The 15,989-nt window shown below is 43.1% G+C and overlaps 1 protein-coding gene across 2 annotated transcripts in view; it reads right to left on the bottom strand.

The window, feature by feature from the left end:
- anxa4 (annexin A4) overlaps positions 1 to 15,731 on the bottom strand; it is a 21,191-nt gene extending 5,460 nt beyond the window's left edge. Inside the window, exons 1-11 of one of the 2 annotated variants that reach the window (XM_035391744.1) lie at positions 15,684 to 15,731; positions 12,459 to 12,508; positions 11,195 to 11,282; positions 9,586 to 9,680; positions 6,888 to 7,001; positions 6,556 to 6,646; positions 4,209 to 4,288; positions 3,869 to 3,925; positions 3,497 to 3,590; positions 988 to 1,083; positions 566 to 624 (exon numbers count right to left, since the gene is read on the bottom strand). In XM_035391744.1, the coding sequence (XP_035247635.1) occupies positions 566 to 624; positions 988 to 1,083; positions 3,497 to 3,590; positions 3,869 to 3,925; positions 4,209 to 4,288; positions 6,556 to 6,646; positions 6,888 to 7,001; positions 9,586 to 9,680; positions 11,195 to 11,282; positions 12,459 to 12,467 (783 nt within the window). In that variant the 5' untranslated portion in view covers positions 12,468 to 12,508; positions 15,684 to 15,731. Of the gene's footprint in view, positions 1 to 565; positions 625 to 987; positions 1,084 to 3,496; positions 3,591 to 3,868; positions 3,926 to 4,208; positions 4,289 to 6,555; positions 6,647 to 6,887; positions 7,002 to 9,585; positions 9,681 to 11,194; positions 11,283 to 12,458; positions 12,509 to 15,372; positions 15,530 to 15,683 lie in introns of those variants that run through there. The other variant, XM_035391742.1, reaches the window with a different exon arrangement.
- Positions 15,732 to 15,989: the final 258 nt, after the last annotated feature.

The following is a 15,989-nucleotide window of genomic DNA, read 5'->3' on the forward strand; positions in this document are numbered from 1 at the left end:
ATCAATAAATACAAAAGTAACCATATATAGTCATTGTTGGTAACCCGTTGTATATAAGTGGAATAAACCCCTCCGGGCTGTCCCGGTTATTAGAAAATAATGTAGGCTACTTCGGTGGTAGTATGGGGTTACAGAAGAAATCATATGACAGATGGACCGACGACAACGTCAGTGGGCTAATTTGCCTAATCTTCGCGGTACTTTAGACCCCGGTGGAAACGCAGACAACCATTGGCTGAAGGAACCTTTTAGTTCCTGGTAAAGTAGTTCCTGGGACTGAAAGTTCCGGGTAATTTTGGTGGAAACGCGGCTTATGTGTATACTGTGTGTGTGTGTGTGTGTGTGTGTGTGTGTGTGTGTGTGTGTGTGTACTGTACTATATGTGTATGTGTGTATTTGCTAACATTCACAATTTAACACCCATTGCCCAGTAGAGGGAGCTATTTAGATTTAATTCCGTATACACCACAGGCAATTATGCAAAGTCCTGTGCCCCAAAATGAAACAAATTAAATGTTAGACCAAAAGGGGCCACAAAATCACATGAAATCACATGAAAGCCTACCTTCATGGACTTATACAGCCTCTCAGCAAAGAAAGCAGGCTTACTTCTAATGCACTTCACTGTGGAACAACACACCACTGTTAGACACAGCTTAAATTCACTGGACAGATCACATACACCTGCATAATTACATACAGTTCTACTGTCACGCATTACCAATCAGCCATGCCTTACATTACAACTGTAATAACAGTTCAATGACTGAAGCAAAAATAAGTTCATAGTAATTCAATGAAACAGCAGGAACATTTAAGAATTAAAAATAAAGAAAAGCTGTAAAAAAAAAAACACTCAACTACTACTACTAATAAGAATAATATAAATAATAAATAAATAAAATAAAAAATAAATAAAATAAAAAAATTCATAAATAAAATAAATAAATAATAATAATAATAAAGAAAGCTATCAAAGATATGGACCTATGGCCAGGAAGGCATCCTCCAGGCAGCCAGACATCTCCCTCTTAATGCTCTCTTCAATGTCCCGCCCCGACAGCTTCTGATATTCCTGGAACACTGGGGGGGGGGGGGGGGGGGGGGGGGGGTGGACAGAGATGGAGAAGAGGAAAAGAGGGAGGGAAGCAGACGGTCATGGAATTTCTGACTTGCTCATTCCACCTTTCCCTGCTCAAGAGAGCAGACTTGTTGTCATAAGCAGCCATCAGTCCTGCAGCTCGTAGATAATGCTGTGGTGTAGCAGGTCCCCTGTAAGCAGGGCCACACTCTGAATGTGAAGAGTCAGATAATGCTGTGGTGTAGCAGGGCCACACTCTAAATGTGAAGAGTCAGATAATGCTGTGGTGTAGCAGGTCCCCTGTATGCAGGGCCACACTCTAAATGTGAAGAGTCAGATAATGCTGTGGTGTAGCAGGTCCCCTGTATGCAGGGCCACACTCTAAATGTGAAGAGTCAGATAATGCTGTGGTGTAGCAGGTCCCCTGTATGCAGGGCCACACTCTAAATGTGAAGAGTCAGATAATGCTGTGGTGTAGCAGAGCCACACTCTAAATGTGAAGAGTCAGATATCAGACTTATATTATTTTATTACTTTCAAATTATTAAAGTTCTGTCCTATGACAGTAGATCCTGAGTACTGCGTTAGTTGCTAATTTTCCTCCAACACTAAAGCCGCGTGAAGTACCCGGAACGTTTAGTCCCAGGAACTACTTTTCGAGGAACTAAAAGGTTCCTTCAGCCCATTGTTGTCTGCGTTTCCACCACGGTCTAAAGACCCGCGAAGATTAGGCAAATTAGTCCGCTGACGTATGAAAAAGCAACATCGTCGTCAGTCTATCTGTCCTATGATTTCTTCTGTAACTCCATACTACCACCGAAGTACATTATTTTCCAATAACGGGACAGCCCGGAGGGGTTTATTCCACTTATACAACGTGTTACCAACAATGACTATATGTTTACTTTAGTATTTATTGATTTTTATTGATTTAATCACCTGAAATTGAAATATTCTTCCGCGGCCGTTTGGGCATATTATTTTACCGCTGTCAAGCAAAACTCTTGTTGGTAGTTCGACTTGGACCGTTGTTATGCAACAAACACGATATAACTGCCAATATACAGATTGTAACTGTTTTATATATCCTCTCAAACACATTCATTATGTTTTTATGCAAACATTCACTTTCATGTCTTGACATCCGAGGCAACAGAATGCATTCACATTTCACAAATAACTGGTAACATATATAGCAGAAAACATGCACACGTCATTTCCATATAATTGCAAAATGACAAGAATAAATAGAATGACTTGTGTGAAAATTTAAATTAATATTGCAGTGGTACAGCCACCGTTTGCTTTGCCCTCCAGATGGGAACCATGCACCATAAGTCTATGTCTAGTCTTCCTGGTCTTTTTGTAGAATTGAAGAATCGCAGAGTAAAATTATGACAGTTTGAAAAAGCAAAAGGGACGATTACTAGAATTAACCTGTTATTTTACCGTGACAAAAAGTGTGGAAGGTGATTTTTTCCAGTTTGCATTTACAGTATCCGCAATGTAAATTACGCAGAACTACCGCATACCTCACATAACTGTGTCAAGCGTTTTGAGTTAATTATAACGGGCTAACAACAAAAATCCGGATGAAAATATTCAGCAACAGAATGAAACCGCTTCAATGGTTTGGTACGTAATATGCTGTCCCAGCACGAATGCTTAATATTTTATAAAAGAGACTTAATGCTAAAGCACGAAAAGAACAGAAGAGCACATGTTATAATCCTCAATGTTAATTTCTCATCTGTAGACGTTGGCAGGCTATAACCAAAAGTAGGCTACTGTGCCGCATAACAAGTTTGAATTCAAGTTATTATTATGAAAATAATAAATCGGTTTGCAGCTGCAGATTTTTTAAAATGGCGGTTGAAATAAAATGCTGCGAGTACTCGACCAATCAGAAATCGGGGGGCGACATAGCTCAGGAGGTAAGACCAATTGTCTGGCAGTCGGAGGGTTGCCGGTTCAAACCCCGCCCTGGGTGTGTCAAAGTGTCCTTGAGCAAGACACCTAACCCCTAATCTGCTCTGGCGAATGAGAGGCATCAATTGTAAAGCGCTTTGGATAAAAGCGCTATATAAATGCAGTCCATTTACCAAATGTTCAGCGCTTGCGCCCCACCCCCAAAGTTCCTGTACTTTTGGAAAGTACTACCCCCTGAGCAGGGACCTTTTTTTGGTGGTAAAATAATGTCCCTGGAACTTTAGACCCTGGTTCCTGCAGTGGAAATGCACTGAGTTCCTCAGAAGGTTCCTAGTTCCTGGGGAAAGTTCCTGCGGTGGAAACGCGGCTTAAGTGGTTTCATGGATGAGTTCCCAGGCCGCAGTGGGGAACCTCTCGGCCCAAAGTTCACCGCACATTGAAGCTCAGTGGGCGTGTGCGGGCGGGGTGAACAGCAGGGGGCGGTACCTCGCAGCAGGTGTTCCCGGTTCCTCACGCACAGCACGGTGAGGAACTTGACCTCGTCGGTCCCCCAGCGGGCCTCGCCAGCCTCGTACAGATCCTGCAGCATGCATAGGTGAGGTCAGGCCACACCCTTCTCCCAGGTAGCGCTCATTCCACCATAAACCCTCCCCACTATCTGGCTCATCGATGACCTGTCTAGCCACGCCCTGTCTTCAGGTAATATGCCCTGCCACGCCCTGATATCAGGTAACATGTGTAGACACGCCCTGATATCAGGTAACATGTGTAGCCACGCCCTCTCCTCAGGTAACATGTGTAGCCACGCCCTCTCCTCAGGTAACACTCGTGCGGCTCTCCAGTGGTCTGTATCCTCACCTTGGCATCCTGCACAGCCAGGGCCTCATCCACTTTCCCGCTTTCATCCCGCCCTGCCTGTCAATCAGAGCACAGAAGGGGCGGGGCACATTCAGTATGAGACTACTTCCATCCTCATACACAGCACTGCACATTAGTAAACAAAGGTAAAGGTGTGTGTACTCTGAAAAGCATGTCTATGTCAACAGCAGGATGTGGGGGGGGGGTAACAGCGTGATGGACCATGCAGCAGGATGGGGGGGGGGGGGGTAGCAGCGTGATGGACCATGCAGCAGGATGGGGGGGAGGGGGGGTATCAGCGTGATGGACCATGCAGCAGTGTGAGCACCAGCATTCTGACCGTGAGCAGAGACACCAGAACCCTCTGGAACATTCCGGAAGTGTCGCTGCAGATGTCGTCCTCCAGGTTCCTCTCATGGTCTGCACAGGACAAAAAGGTGAGTTCAAGCCAGTCACTCATAAGCACGTGCACACACTTACAAGCACCCTTCAAAGGTGCTTCACGCTTTCCCCATAATACCAATGGCAATAATGGTATATATAATTTCTGCTTCTGTTGTGTGTGACACTGCATTAACAGTAAATAAAAATAGGCATTTTCATCATTAGGAATTTTACTTTTTACTATTTAGAGGTTTTTTCTCCATGTCAGTAGCTTCACAACAGCATCTATGCGGCATATCAAGATGCAGGTTCAATTCACCCCCCAACAAGTCCAGTTTATCTAAACCTTCTATTTGGAAGTGAAAATGAATTTGAAAGTTGAAAATTATTTGCTGAAATAAAAAATTTTAATAATTCCGTTCAAACTCGCACTTCCTTATTCTGAGTGCACGCAAATTTAATTTAGCTCTTCGTCTGCGTATTCCAGTTCAAAGAAATATGGGCAGCCACCAATGTGAAGAGACTCGTCCTCATTAGTCATAATAGAAATTTGAAACTGTAAAGAAAACCATCTATTAAAATGCTGATTGACCACATACACACACTATCCTCGAAACCTCTCTTTCAGCTTGAGGTTAGGGGGAGGGGACACATTTAACCATGCTCAACAGCACGTGGAAAGCAGATGTCTAAGCACTGAATAACTCATGGCTTCTCTGAATTTGTATAACGTGTTCATTCAGACATCAGGACCCCACTCCCACTGCCTGCATGCAGACGCACCCGAGAGACACATTCTGCAACACAATGCACTGCAAGCTGGAGACCTGAGGACTTATCCAGCCAATCACACCAATATTCACTCACTTTACAATGCTCAGAGAGAGAGAGAGAGAGAGAGAGAGAGAGAGAGAGAGAGAGAGAGAGAGAGGGGGTCAGAGAGAGAGAGAGAGAGAGAGAGAGAGAGAGAGGGGTTCAGAGAGAGAGAGAGAGAGAGAGCAGTGATCAGACAGCTAGCCTAGCCTAGCACCAGCCACTAAAGATCTCCTCATAAACAGCAAAGAGGACCAGAATACAAATAAAGGACAAAAGGAAAGCGACATTATGCAGGACATCTGGACAAAAAAAGGTCAGCCAGAGAGATAAACTTTCTTAAGGAAGTACAAAAATCAAAACAAGGACATTCATCAACAAAAAAGGAGAGCAGAGATTGTTTTTTTGGAGATAATCCAAGAGAGAGCTGGAGGTAGACAACTAAAAGCCTTAAAATCCTGAAGAAATCAGTTATATTAGTTAATACATTAGTTAATATCTAATAAAATCAGAATTGTACCCAAGACAGATAGCTAATTAACATTAGCTACATTAACTGAGAACACAGTTGGTCGATTGGACTGTAAGAATATTATTAGAAAAGAACATAGAAATGTGTCATTTTATGCCTTAATTACTTTGAAACCCTAAAGCAATACAAATGTACAGTATATTCAGAATAAAAATATAAACAATATACCTGCAAAAAACTGAAATTATTTAAGGAGTCAATAGACACAAACCATTTCTGCGAAAACTGGAAAACCCTCAGTAAATCAAAACCAGAAGAATTCACCATACAAAATGAAGACATAAGGATTAACCACTTTAAATCTTGAATGAAACAATACCAGTTACTGGGTTTGAAAATAAGTTCCACAGGAAACTTCAACCCTTGCAGTGAATGAACTGAATGAGAAAGCATGCAGGGCTGTCTATGCCATAAAACGACAAATTGAAATTCCAATTTGAATTTTATCTTAAACTATTTTAATCAGTAATTGCTCTACAAGTGTGGGGTCCAGTTACAAATAAAAATTTAGCAAAATGGAACAAACACCTAACTGAAACCCTGCATGCGGAACTCATATGTAAGAACATCATACATGTACAAAAAAAACAAAAAAAAAACAGAGAGCTGCCCTTCCCTCTACCAATTTTGTGATGTCCTCCCTGAACAAGAAAAAAAAAAGAACTACTCCTGCGGGAGAGAACGGAGTTCTCTACACCTGCACAGTCTGAGGGACAATGCCCTGTCATACACACACGCACACACCAACCATCTAGCATACACATGAACAAACTTACATACAGGTACGTACACACTAGACACAGACACACACAGCACAGAGAGACAGAGATAGAGTGTAGAGATAGAGAGAGAGAGAGGGAGAGGGGCAGAGAGAGAGAAAGAGAAAGAGAGGGAGGCAGAGAGATGGAGGGAGGGAGGAGCAGAGAATGAGAGAGAGAGATAGAGAGGGAGAGATTACCTTTGTTATAACAAGCAGTGAGGGCTTTGACCTCTGCATTGGTTCTGGAGGCCAGGATGTCGATGAGGCAAGCCTCCTCAGTCCCAGCTCCCTGAGGCAGGGCAGAGTGGCACAGACACTGTGACCAATCAGCAGGACTTCCCCTCTCCATGACCAATCAGATTAATTCCCTTCCATTTACACAAATCCACAGACACCATGATGAATCAGCAGGACTTCCCCTCTCCATGACCAATCAGATTCATTCCCTTCCATTTACACAAATCCACAGACGCCATGACCACATCAGCAAGGCTGTTCAATGAGTCATCGCTTTGCTCGTGACCTCTGACCTTGATTGCATTCCTCAGCTCGTAGGCATCATACTTGGGGGCCAGCATCAGCAATCCCAGCACCACCGTCTCAAAATTACCCGTCAGCTCAGACTGCAAATCATCAGCCAGGTCCTGACAAAGACAGACAGAGACAAACAGACAGACAGACAGAGTTTAGCTCTCAGTTTAGCTATCTCCAGGCTCTCACACACCAGGTACACTCCTGTAATAAATAAATGCTCATTTTAGTGACACCCAAGCACACCAGTGTTTTAGCTCTTCTCTGTTATGGCACATACTGCACTTCACGCTGTGAATGACTCCCACAGGCCTGTCTGCTGCTCAGGATAAGACCAGCTGGCTTTGTAAGAGGAGGAGGTGGTTTATTCCATTCCCATGGAACAGGGAGAGATTCAGATGCATTTTGAGTGCAACCAAAAACCAGATATGAAATGATATGACAAGCTTCCCAGGGCTGGTGTGTGGGGAAAATGAAGACAGGAGGGGGATTTACAGTAAGTGTGTGTGCGTGCGTGTGTGCATGTATCTGTGTGTGTGTGAGTGTGTATGTGTGCGTGCGTGCATGTGTGTGTGTGTGTGTGTGTGTGTGTGTGAAACATCACTCCAGAGGAACAGCAGAGACTACACTGATATGTCAAGAGTGTGTGTCACCTCCAGCCTCTGATATGTTATCTGCTCCACTGCAGTAAAAGTGACTAGAGGAAGTTTCTGGAGGCTGTGAAACTGTGGTCCTGACCGGCCACGATTAGGAAACTGCCACTGCAGACCGGAAAGTTGCAGACTAAAACTTAAAACTTCTCTTTAAAGGTCAAATAAATAAATTAATAAAAATAAATGGCTAACAATTGTAAAATACGAATTGTCTAAAATCAGTGGATAAGAGCATAGTTTCAAGAAGAAAAATAAATATATAGGACAAAAATAGTTTTGGTGCCAGGTCACCAGAGCTAGTAAGGAGACAGATGCAAATGTCGGCAATCCTAATTCCGGAGACACATTTATAACCACACTGGGTTACAGAGCTCTCGCCAGCGCTGGATTCAATCCTCTTGGTCAGAATGAGTCACAGAGAGGCCACACCCATGACTGACTCATGCTCACTAATTCTGATTGGCCAGCGAGGCATCTGCACATTCCGTGGGTATGTCCAATCCTTGAAGCAGGCCTCCTCTCACACACTTTGAGCAAAGATACTGAATAGAAAGATACTACACTCTACTTTTTGGAAAAACAATCCCACTGATTATCATTAAAACCCCAGCTCCCTCAGTGTAATGTCATTGTTCGCAGAAAGGTCATGCCTCTCTCTTATTTTTCCCTGGTTTAGGTGACTTGCGGACAGATACTGTAACTTTATTGACAATTTTGGTCATGTACATGAGATTTAGATTCACCTCGTCTTGTGTAGGTACACTGAAGCAGTTTTTCAACCAGATCCAATTAGTTTAGATCAGTGGTGTCAAACTCGTTGCCATGGAGGGCCGTGTGTATGCAGGTTTTCATTCCAGCCTCAGATCTTGATTATATAATTAGTTAAATTATTTGCTGAATTAGGGATGCAGGTTTGTGCACAATGGTGACCTGACGTCTATGGTGACCAGCACTGTCTAAATAAAAATTTTCTTATATTCTGTGCTTCAATGCAGTTAAACGCATATGGCTGAATGAGTAATTGGACTCAATTAAGGCAGCATTAATTGGTTGGAATGAAAACCTGCATACACACGGCCCTCCATGGCAACGAGTTTGACACCACTAGTTTAGATAATGTTTGATGGACACAAAGAAGAAGATTTTGAGAACAGTACTCTGTGTGTCTTGGGCCTCTCTTATAAAACTGAATTCTCTAACTTTGAGAAAAAGAGATTTTCCAATCGATACAATCACACAGCCACTTTACGGTCTTGTCAGAGATAATACCTGACACAACACCCACACACTTTGCAGTCAGACTTAATGATTAACTTCACTGTGTATGCATACAAATAGCTCTTTCTGTCAAACCTGCAGATCAAAAAATATATACACACTTTTTTCTTCTTCATAAGGTGAGGCTGAAAGACTTAAATGCTAGATATACTGCCTTCTTTAGAGAATGTTGTTATTCTGTCCTCTGTCTTTTGGTCTAAACACTGCCACAGGCAATGTGCTGTGTGTACTGAAGGGAGCGGACTTTGGCAGTGACGTCTTACCCACAGTATCACCTGAAAACCACAGCAGTCAGAGAGCGATTTACTCTTATGCCTCTTCTACCAACTAACCCCATTTCCTCTCACATATACTATTAAACAAAAACAAACTGGACATATTTCTTTCGCCATAGTTAAAAGCACTGAATAACAGATGTAAAATATATATTTTGGACCTATATTAAAAAGAAAAATGTAACATTTTAAGATGAGTGAAACTTCATGAACCCCAAAAAGGGTTGAGCTAGCTGCTAAAGAGACTGTGATTGGCTTACACAAGTCTGTGATTGACAGCCCATTATATTTTACTGTGTCTCCTGAAGTTCCACTGAACGCCATTACCTTGGTCTCCATTATAGTGGTTTCACATTTTAAAGGTTTTGAATATGGAAACGCATTCAAAATGAAGGGGATGCAAAGCACCACAATCACTGACTGAAGAGAGTGACATCAGCAGCCACCTCATTGTGAGTGTGGCCTTCTGGGAGATGGACGGCTCAGCTCACCTTCCCCACAGACTGCTTATAGGCCTGCTGGATCAGCTGTCTCTGGGCAATGGTGCGGTGCGCCAGGATCTCGATTATGGTCGCCTCGTTCGTGCCTGCGGGAAACACGCTGCATTACTACACTGTTCCACAGTTCCACACCAGGTTAGATGTCTATGGTGGGCAGTCTCTGCCATAGACATCTCTCTCTGCGTGCCACGCCCTGTTCAGCACAATGGGCCTGCAATTCTGAATCACCCCTGAGGAGTTAGAACACATGAGCACTGAACTTTAAACTCATCTGCATTCCAACCCTGCTGCCCGGGCCCCACTGGGCAGAAAGAAGCCACTATTTACAGTGTTAGGGTGTTATCACCAGAAACTAAAAACCTACTCAGTTAGGGTGTTATCACCAAAAACTAAAAACCTGCTCAGTTAGGGTTTTATCACCAGAAACTAAAAACCTGCTCAGTTAGGGTTTTATCACCAGAAACTAAAATATGCTCAGTTAGGGTTTTATCACCAGAAACTACTCAGTTAAAGAATTTTCCATGTTCAGAGGCCAGGCGAAGCTCTCCACTCTAACACACTTCAGGAGAGCCGATGACTGCCGCAGCTGTGCAAACACTCGGATATACAGCGTTAAACTCATGAGCTGCATCATTCATCCCTTCACCACGGGGCTGGGATATACAGCGTTAAACTCATGAGCTGCATCATTCATCCCTTCACCACGGGGCTGGGATATACAGCGTTAAAATCATGAGCTGCATCATTCATCCCTTCACCACGGGGCTGGGATATACAGCGTTAAACTCATGAGCTGCATCATTCATCCCTTCACCACGGGGCTGGGATATACAGCGTTAAACTCATGAGCTGCATCATTCATCCCTTCACCACAGAGCTGGGATATACAGAGATAAACTCATGAGCTGCATCATCCCATCACAGGGCACATAGCATTTTTATAGGACAAAGCCAACTGCACAGTCTGGGAAGAGAAAACAGATCATTTCAGGTCATGCATGTGGAAATTCTGATCCAGAATGCTAACAGAACTGCTTGGGCTTAACATACCTCACTGAAAGATCCACCCTGGTTCAGTCTGTGCTAAGGACTATTACTGTAAAGTACTGTAGAATAGCCATACACAGGTCAGAACCACCATCCTTACTTGATCAGCTTCTTTAAGTCTGTGTAGAGTTTCAGTAACCTGCTTAAGATAGCATGTGGACAGTCTGTCTGGACTAGGCCCCAACGGCACAACAAAGTTCCCACAGTGGTTAGGACAACAGAATCAATATCCATCTTCAGATGCAGACTGAACACCCACCTTATCAGATTTAACACCCACCCTTTCAGACTGCACGCACCACCCCTTCCAACTTTCCTGCCTATAGTAGTACAGGTTATGGTCTGGCATTAGTACTCAGAAATCAGGAGATGCACTTATGTCCTAGCACACTAAGTCACACTTGAATTCGGTCTGAGACAACCATATAGCTGCATACAAGAGATGTTGCTCACCAATCCTCTAACTACAGGTGTACAGACTTTCAAGAATGATGCAACTGTTTGTGTCTGTAATGACATGATGTACACATTTACAGGAAGTGACATCACTCACCCGCTCCTTTCATGGCCCCCCTCAGTTTTTCGACGTCCTCCTCCGCTTTAAATCCAGCAGCTTCTTTCACAACTCCACGGGTTCCCATCTGCAGGGAAACACCTTTCAGTAAAGAGTACCCTCCCCCTCCACCAAACACACACGCGCATGCATGCATGCACGGACGCGCGCATGCACACACATGTAAACACCCAGCTCAGCTGAATGACTACTGTTGACAGACAATGGATGTTCTGTTTCAGAGAATATGTTCAGAGTGACATGGCTGGACTGCCATTTCAATAACCATCAACATATGAGTAGGGCAGAATAATATGTGTGTGTGTGTGTGTGCATGCGTGTGTGTGTGTGTTTGGTGGAGGAGGAGGGTACTGTTTACTGAAAGACTGGGTCTGAATCCATTCACACCTGCCCGTATTCAGGCCAGACTGGGTTTGCATGCATTCATTGTGTTTTTTTACAGTGAAATGTTCAGTCCATCTGGTCACATGGACATCCTGTTTGAAAATGTTGAATCTCATGGTTCTATCTCTATAAGCTATTTTATGATTCCAATGATATAGCGACAATGGGCATCTCATTTTGTAACATGAGTGGACACAAAACAGGCTTGGGAGTCCTCCCTTGTGTGTTTTGGACATCCACAGACAACACAAGTCACCGTAAAGATGGTATCCTTATCACGACAAGGGTCCAGCAAACTAAACCCATAATAGTTTTTAGTCCCAAAAACGTGTTCATACAAGCATCAATAGAACGTCCGTTGTTTACTTAGCAATTCCCTGGAGGAATTATTATTATTGTCAGTTTCTCCATGATATACATGTTGAGACTACAGTCTACATTGGAAATGTTATTATCTCCAGTCTGGAAAACAAACTCGCAAGAGTTACCCTTCAGAAGAGACCAGGATTATGTCTGTAGTCATAAGGTTAAGGAACAGGAACCATTTTATTTTGGGTGTGTCATTTTCAGGCTTGCGTTAAAAAGGGGGGGGGGGGGGGGGGGGGCTGTGGGAAGGGCTTAAAGTAACAGGTAGCTTGTTTGCTCTGGAAAGATTTCATGAGAGGATTCATGGTATCATAACATAAAGCACAGATAAGCATACCTATGGAAATTTTCTACTTCCATTCTTTATACAAAACAGCATGAAATTTCAGGAAGTGAAACTAGTCAAAAGTCAGTCTAAAATAGGCACTCCATAATTTTAATGTGCACATGCAAACCGGGGCAGTCAGGCACACAGAGAGCTGACAGGACTCACCGCTGCCATGGTGCCAAGCAGTGCGTCTTCAGCTGCAGGAGAAAATTGAGCTGAAAGAAAAAAATAATTTTTGTGTTTTTTAGATGTTCATTCAAAAACATTTTGGCTACAGTTTGTAGTATTTATTTTAATATCATGGTACGTCATTTGACACACAGGATATCCTGTCACTCTCACCAACTTCAGATGGCTCTAACAGGTTTTTTTTCCACAAGTTGAAGAGAATGGCCGGGGAGTGTGTAGGATATTTTGCAATTTAACAGTTGGTGCTGGGGCGACACGGTGGTGCAGTGGGTAGCACTGTCGCCTCACAGCATGAAGCGGATCCTGGGTTTGAATCCTGGCCTGGGCCCTTCTGTGTGGAGTTTGCATGTTCTCCCCGTATATCGGTTTCCTCCCACAGTCCAAAGACATGCAGGTTGGCTAACTGAATATACTTAACCTACCATTGGTATGAGTGTGCGAGTGAATAGTGAGTGAATGGTGTGTGTGCCCTGCAATAGACTGGCGGCCTATCCAGAGTGTATTCCTGCCTCTGGCCCAACGCACATTGGGATAGGCTCCAGCACCCACCGCAACCCTGCCCAGGATAAGCAGGCATAATGGATGAATGGACAGTCGGTGCTGTTCTCCAAGAAACTGGATATAAACTATGACAAAACATTCTTAACATATCCAATTCTCAATTAATTTAAAACAATAACATCTAAAATTTATTTACATCTTATTTACTTTTCAACTCAGATATATTTCGCTAGCTTTGTCTTTAGTTCACTTCGCATACAAAATAGACCCCATTTACAGGCGCATCATATCACTATAATCATAAATGGCGCCATGTGGCTCATTTTATTTCCAGTGGTACAGGCACTGTGCCGGCCGGGAATGAGCCTACAGCAGGCACGGTCCGCAGGCAGCTCTGGCCTGCTCCCTCAGATCAGCTTACATCTTGAAACAATTAGACCTTCTGCCTGGGATCCAATTAACAAAAACGACTCGCATCAATCTCTGCGCTGGTGCATTTGCATAGAAATAGGGAACCATACACACAGAATCAACGCAATTAAGGTCACGGCGTCCGTAAATAAGCTGTAGCCTACGTGGCTTCGTAAAAGTTCTGCGATGTCCATAGGAAACTTCCCTGTGTACTAGAAAGCCATTATTATAAGTGTGTTATTTTTGTGTTCCAGAAACTTAATGGCGAAGCGCTCACCATATGCTTGCCTCGGCTCTATTTGTGACGGCGCGCCTTGTCTTGGAAGGGCTATAACATAGGCCTACAGACTACAACATTTGCCCAAGTAGGCCCCCTTAAGTCACATTTGTTTTACACAATTACAAACATATAATACTACACAAATAGCATATTTGGTACTGTAGGCCTATAAGTACGAAATATTTTCAACTATATTCGTGACAAAATCCGCACGCATCTTTTTTTAAGAATCATGAAGCTGAACGTTTCGAAAATTTGGTAGCCCATACAGTTAGTTTGAACGAGCGATATTAGTCTGCGCTTTACCCTTAGGCCTGTGTATCCAGCTTTAAAACGTCACCACATATCGGCAGGTTAACTATAGCTAATTATCCATTTGCGGCCAAATATTGAAAGCATATCCAGTAAATATTGAAAGCATAATCAAATACAATACATAGCCTAATATTCAATTTTCAGTACAAAAGGATTGATCTCCTTTAAATCTGTCGAAATGTTATTATTATTATTATTAGTATTATTATTATTATTGTTATTATTAGTATTATTATTACAACAACAACAACAACAACAACATTGTTTAGAACAAAACGAAACTTGCCCTGGCCTTTGCATGAAGTTGCATGTTAGAGAGTAGGCTACGGCTGAAATATTGTTCAGCTTTATACTCATGTGTAGGCTACGCAATTGAACTGCTGGACATGCAAAAGTAGGCTACGCGCCTGTTCACTTCTGACAATTATTACATGACTTAAATAAAAGGTAGACATCGGGATGTAGGCAGTCATAATGCTGTTTGCTGATAGGCTAGTGAAAAACGTTCACTAATTTTCGTTGCTAGGCTACTTCATTCCTATAAAGCGCCAAATTTTCCATTATCGTGGGCTACGATATTTTGCTATAGGCTATAACCTAATCTCATTATTATTAATTTCGTATTTTTTTAATAATAGGCTTTGTACAATATAAGTAGGCTATTGTTATGAACCCAGTTATTAGGCAGTCATATGACAGCGTAGGAGAAGGGCTACAGTAGGTTGCTCCAGATGTGATGAAACTCGGTTCAGATTCAGTTTCTTTGACGTTCCCGCAGCAGTGCACAACACAAATTAACACCAAAAAGAGGGAGACGCGGAAACAGGTCAAGTGTACCTCTCAAATATAGGCTAGTGGCATAAGAACAAGGATAGCAAGCCATTAGAGAACCTCGCTTCCGTTATAGTCGGTTTCCACTTTAACACGCCGCGCCCCGATCCGTCGTGTGTCAGCGAAAATCGTACCGAATGGAAGTGTAGAGGTTCAGGAATTAAAGTATTGAATTCTCTACGGACACTTCCTAGAACGTAAATATAACGGGAAAACACACTGTAATAACAACATATATGAACAGGAAAAACAAGCGATCAGTTATTTTACGAGCTGCAACAATAGCCTAACCATTTGAGATATCACGCATCATTTTTTCTGTCGCCGGACAATCGTTGCCCTTCCACATAGCCAACGGAATGCCACAGATCTCACCTGAAAGCAAAGTAACCTTCAAAATGGCATTCGCATTGAAAATGTCCTACGTATAGGTTATCCGCGGACACTTTCAAAGACAAAAATGTTCTTTTTTCCGAGTTGACAGGCATTGTCACGTGTGTAAAATGTGTGTAGACTAAACATTAAATAATCTATTTTATTTGAATGACTCACCTGACGGTTCTTCTAGTTTAAACCGAAGGGCAACGTATTAAACTAGAAGCAGAAAGCAGAAATTTGGGACGGTACATAACCGTGATCTTTGGGGATTTATGGGTCGCCCACTTCAGTGGGTGTGGGCAATCGTCTGAGCGTCTCAAATTTCAGTTCCTCCCAGAAAGTTAACCGTTGTTGCGAAAACTTCTGGTGCCTATGTAGGCTACAGTCATGTCATTATTCCGCATTAAATAAGAAACAGCTAATCCAGCATTCTCCTGGTTACCCCTTTCTTCAACTCACAAAATGAGAAGCCATATTATACCAACCTCAGTTTGCACGTCTGTTGGATCACTGTGTATCTTACTGGTATAGCACCCGCCCCTTACCTCGCTCTGAGTTCAAAGACCGCTCCAGCCTGTTTCCTCGGCCTGAATCTACGGGATCGCTCCAGTCCGGTCCTTCGCTCCACGGTCGTGGACTGCCTCAGCCCTGTTCCTCCCCTGCCCATGCCTCGACAATGTCTCGACCCCCAGATCCATCATCCGGCTGCTGTGAACTCCACTATTCCGAACTATACCATTTGATATTCTATTAGCCTATTCCTGTTAGCTGTCGTCTCAGCTGTAACCTGC

Source organism: Anguilla anguilla, chromosome 14 (assembly GCF_013347855.1).
Source record: "Anguilla anguilla isolate fAngAng1 chromosome 14, fAngAng1.pri, whole genome shotgun sequence".
NCBI classification, from domain to species: Eukaryota; Metazoa; Chordata; class Actinopteri; order Anguilliformes; family Anguillidae; genus Anguilla; species Anguilla anguilla.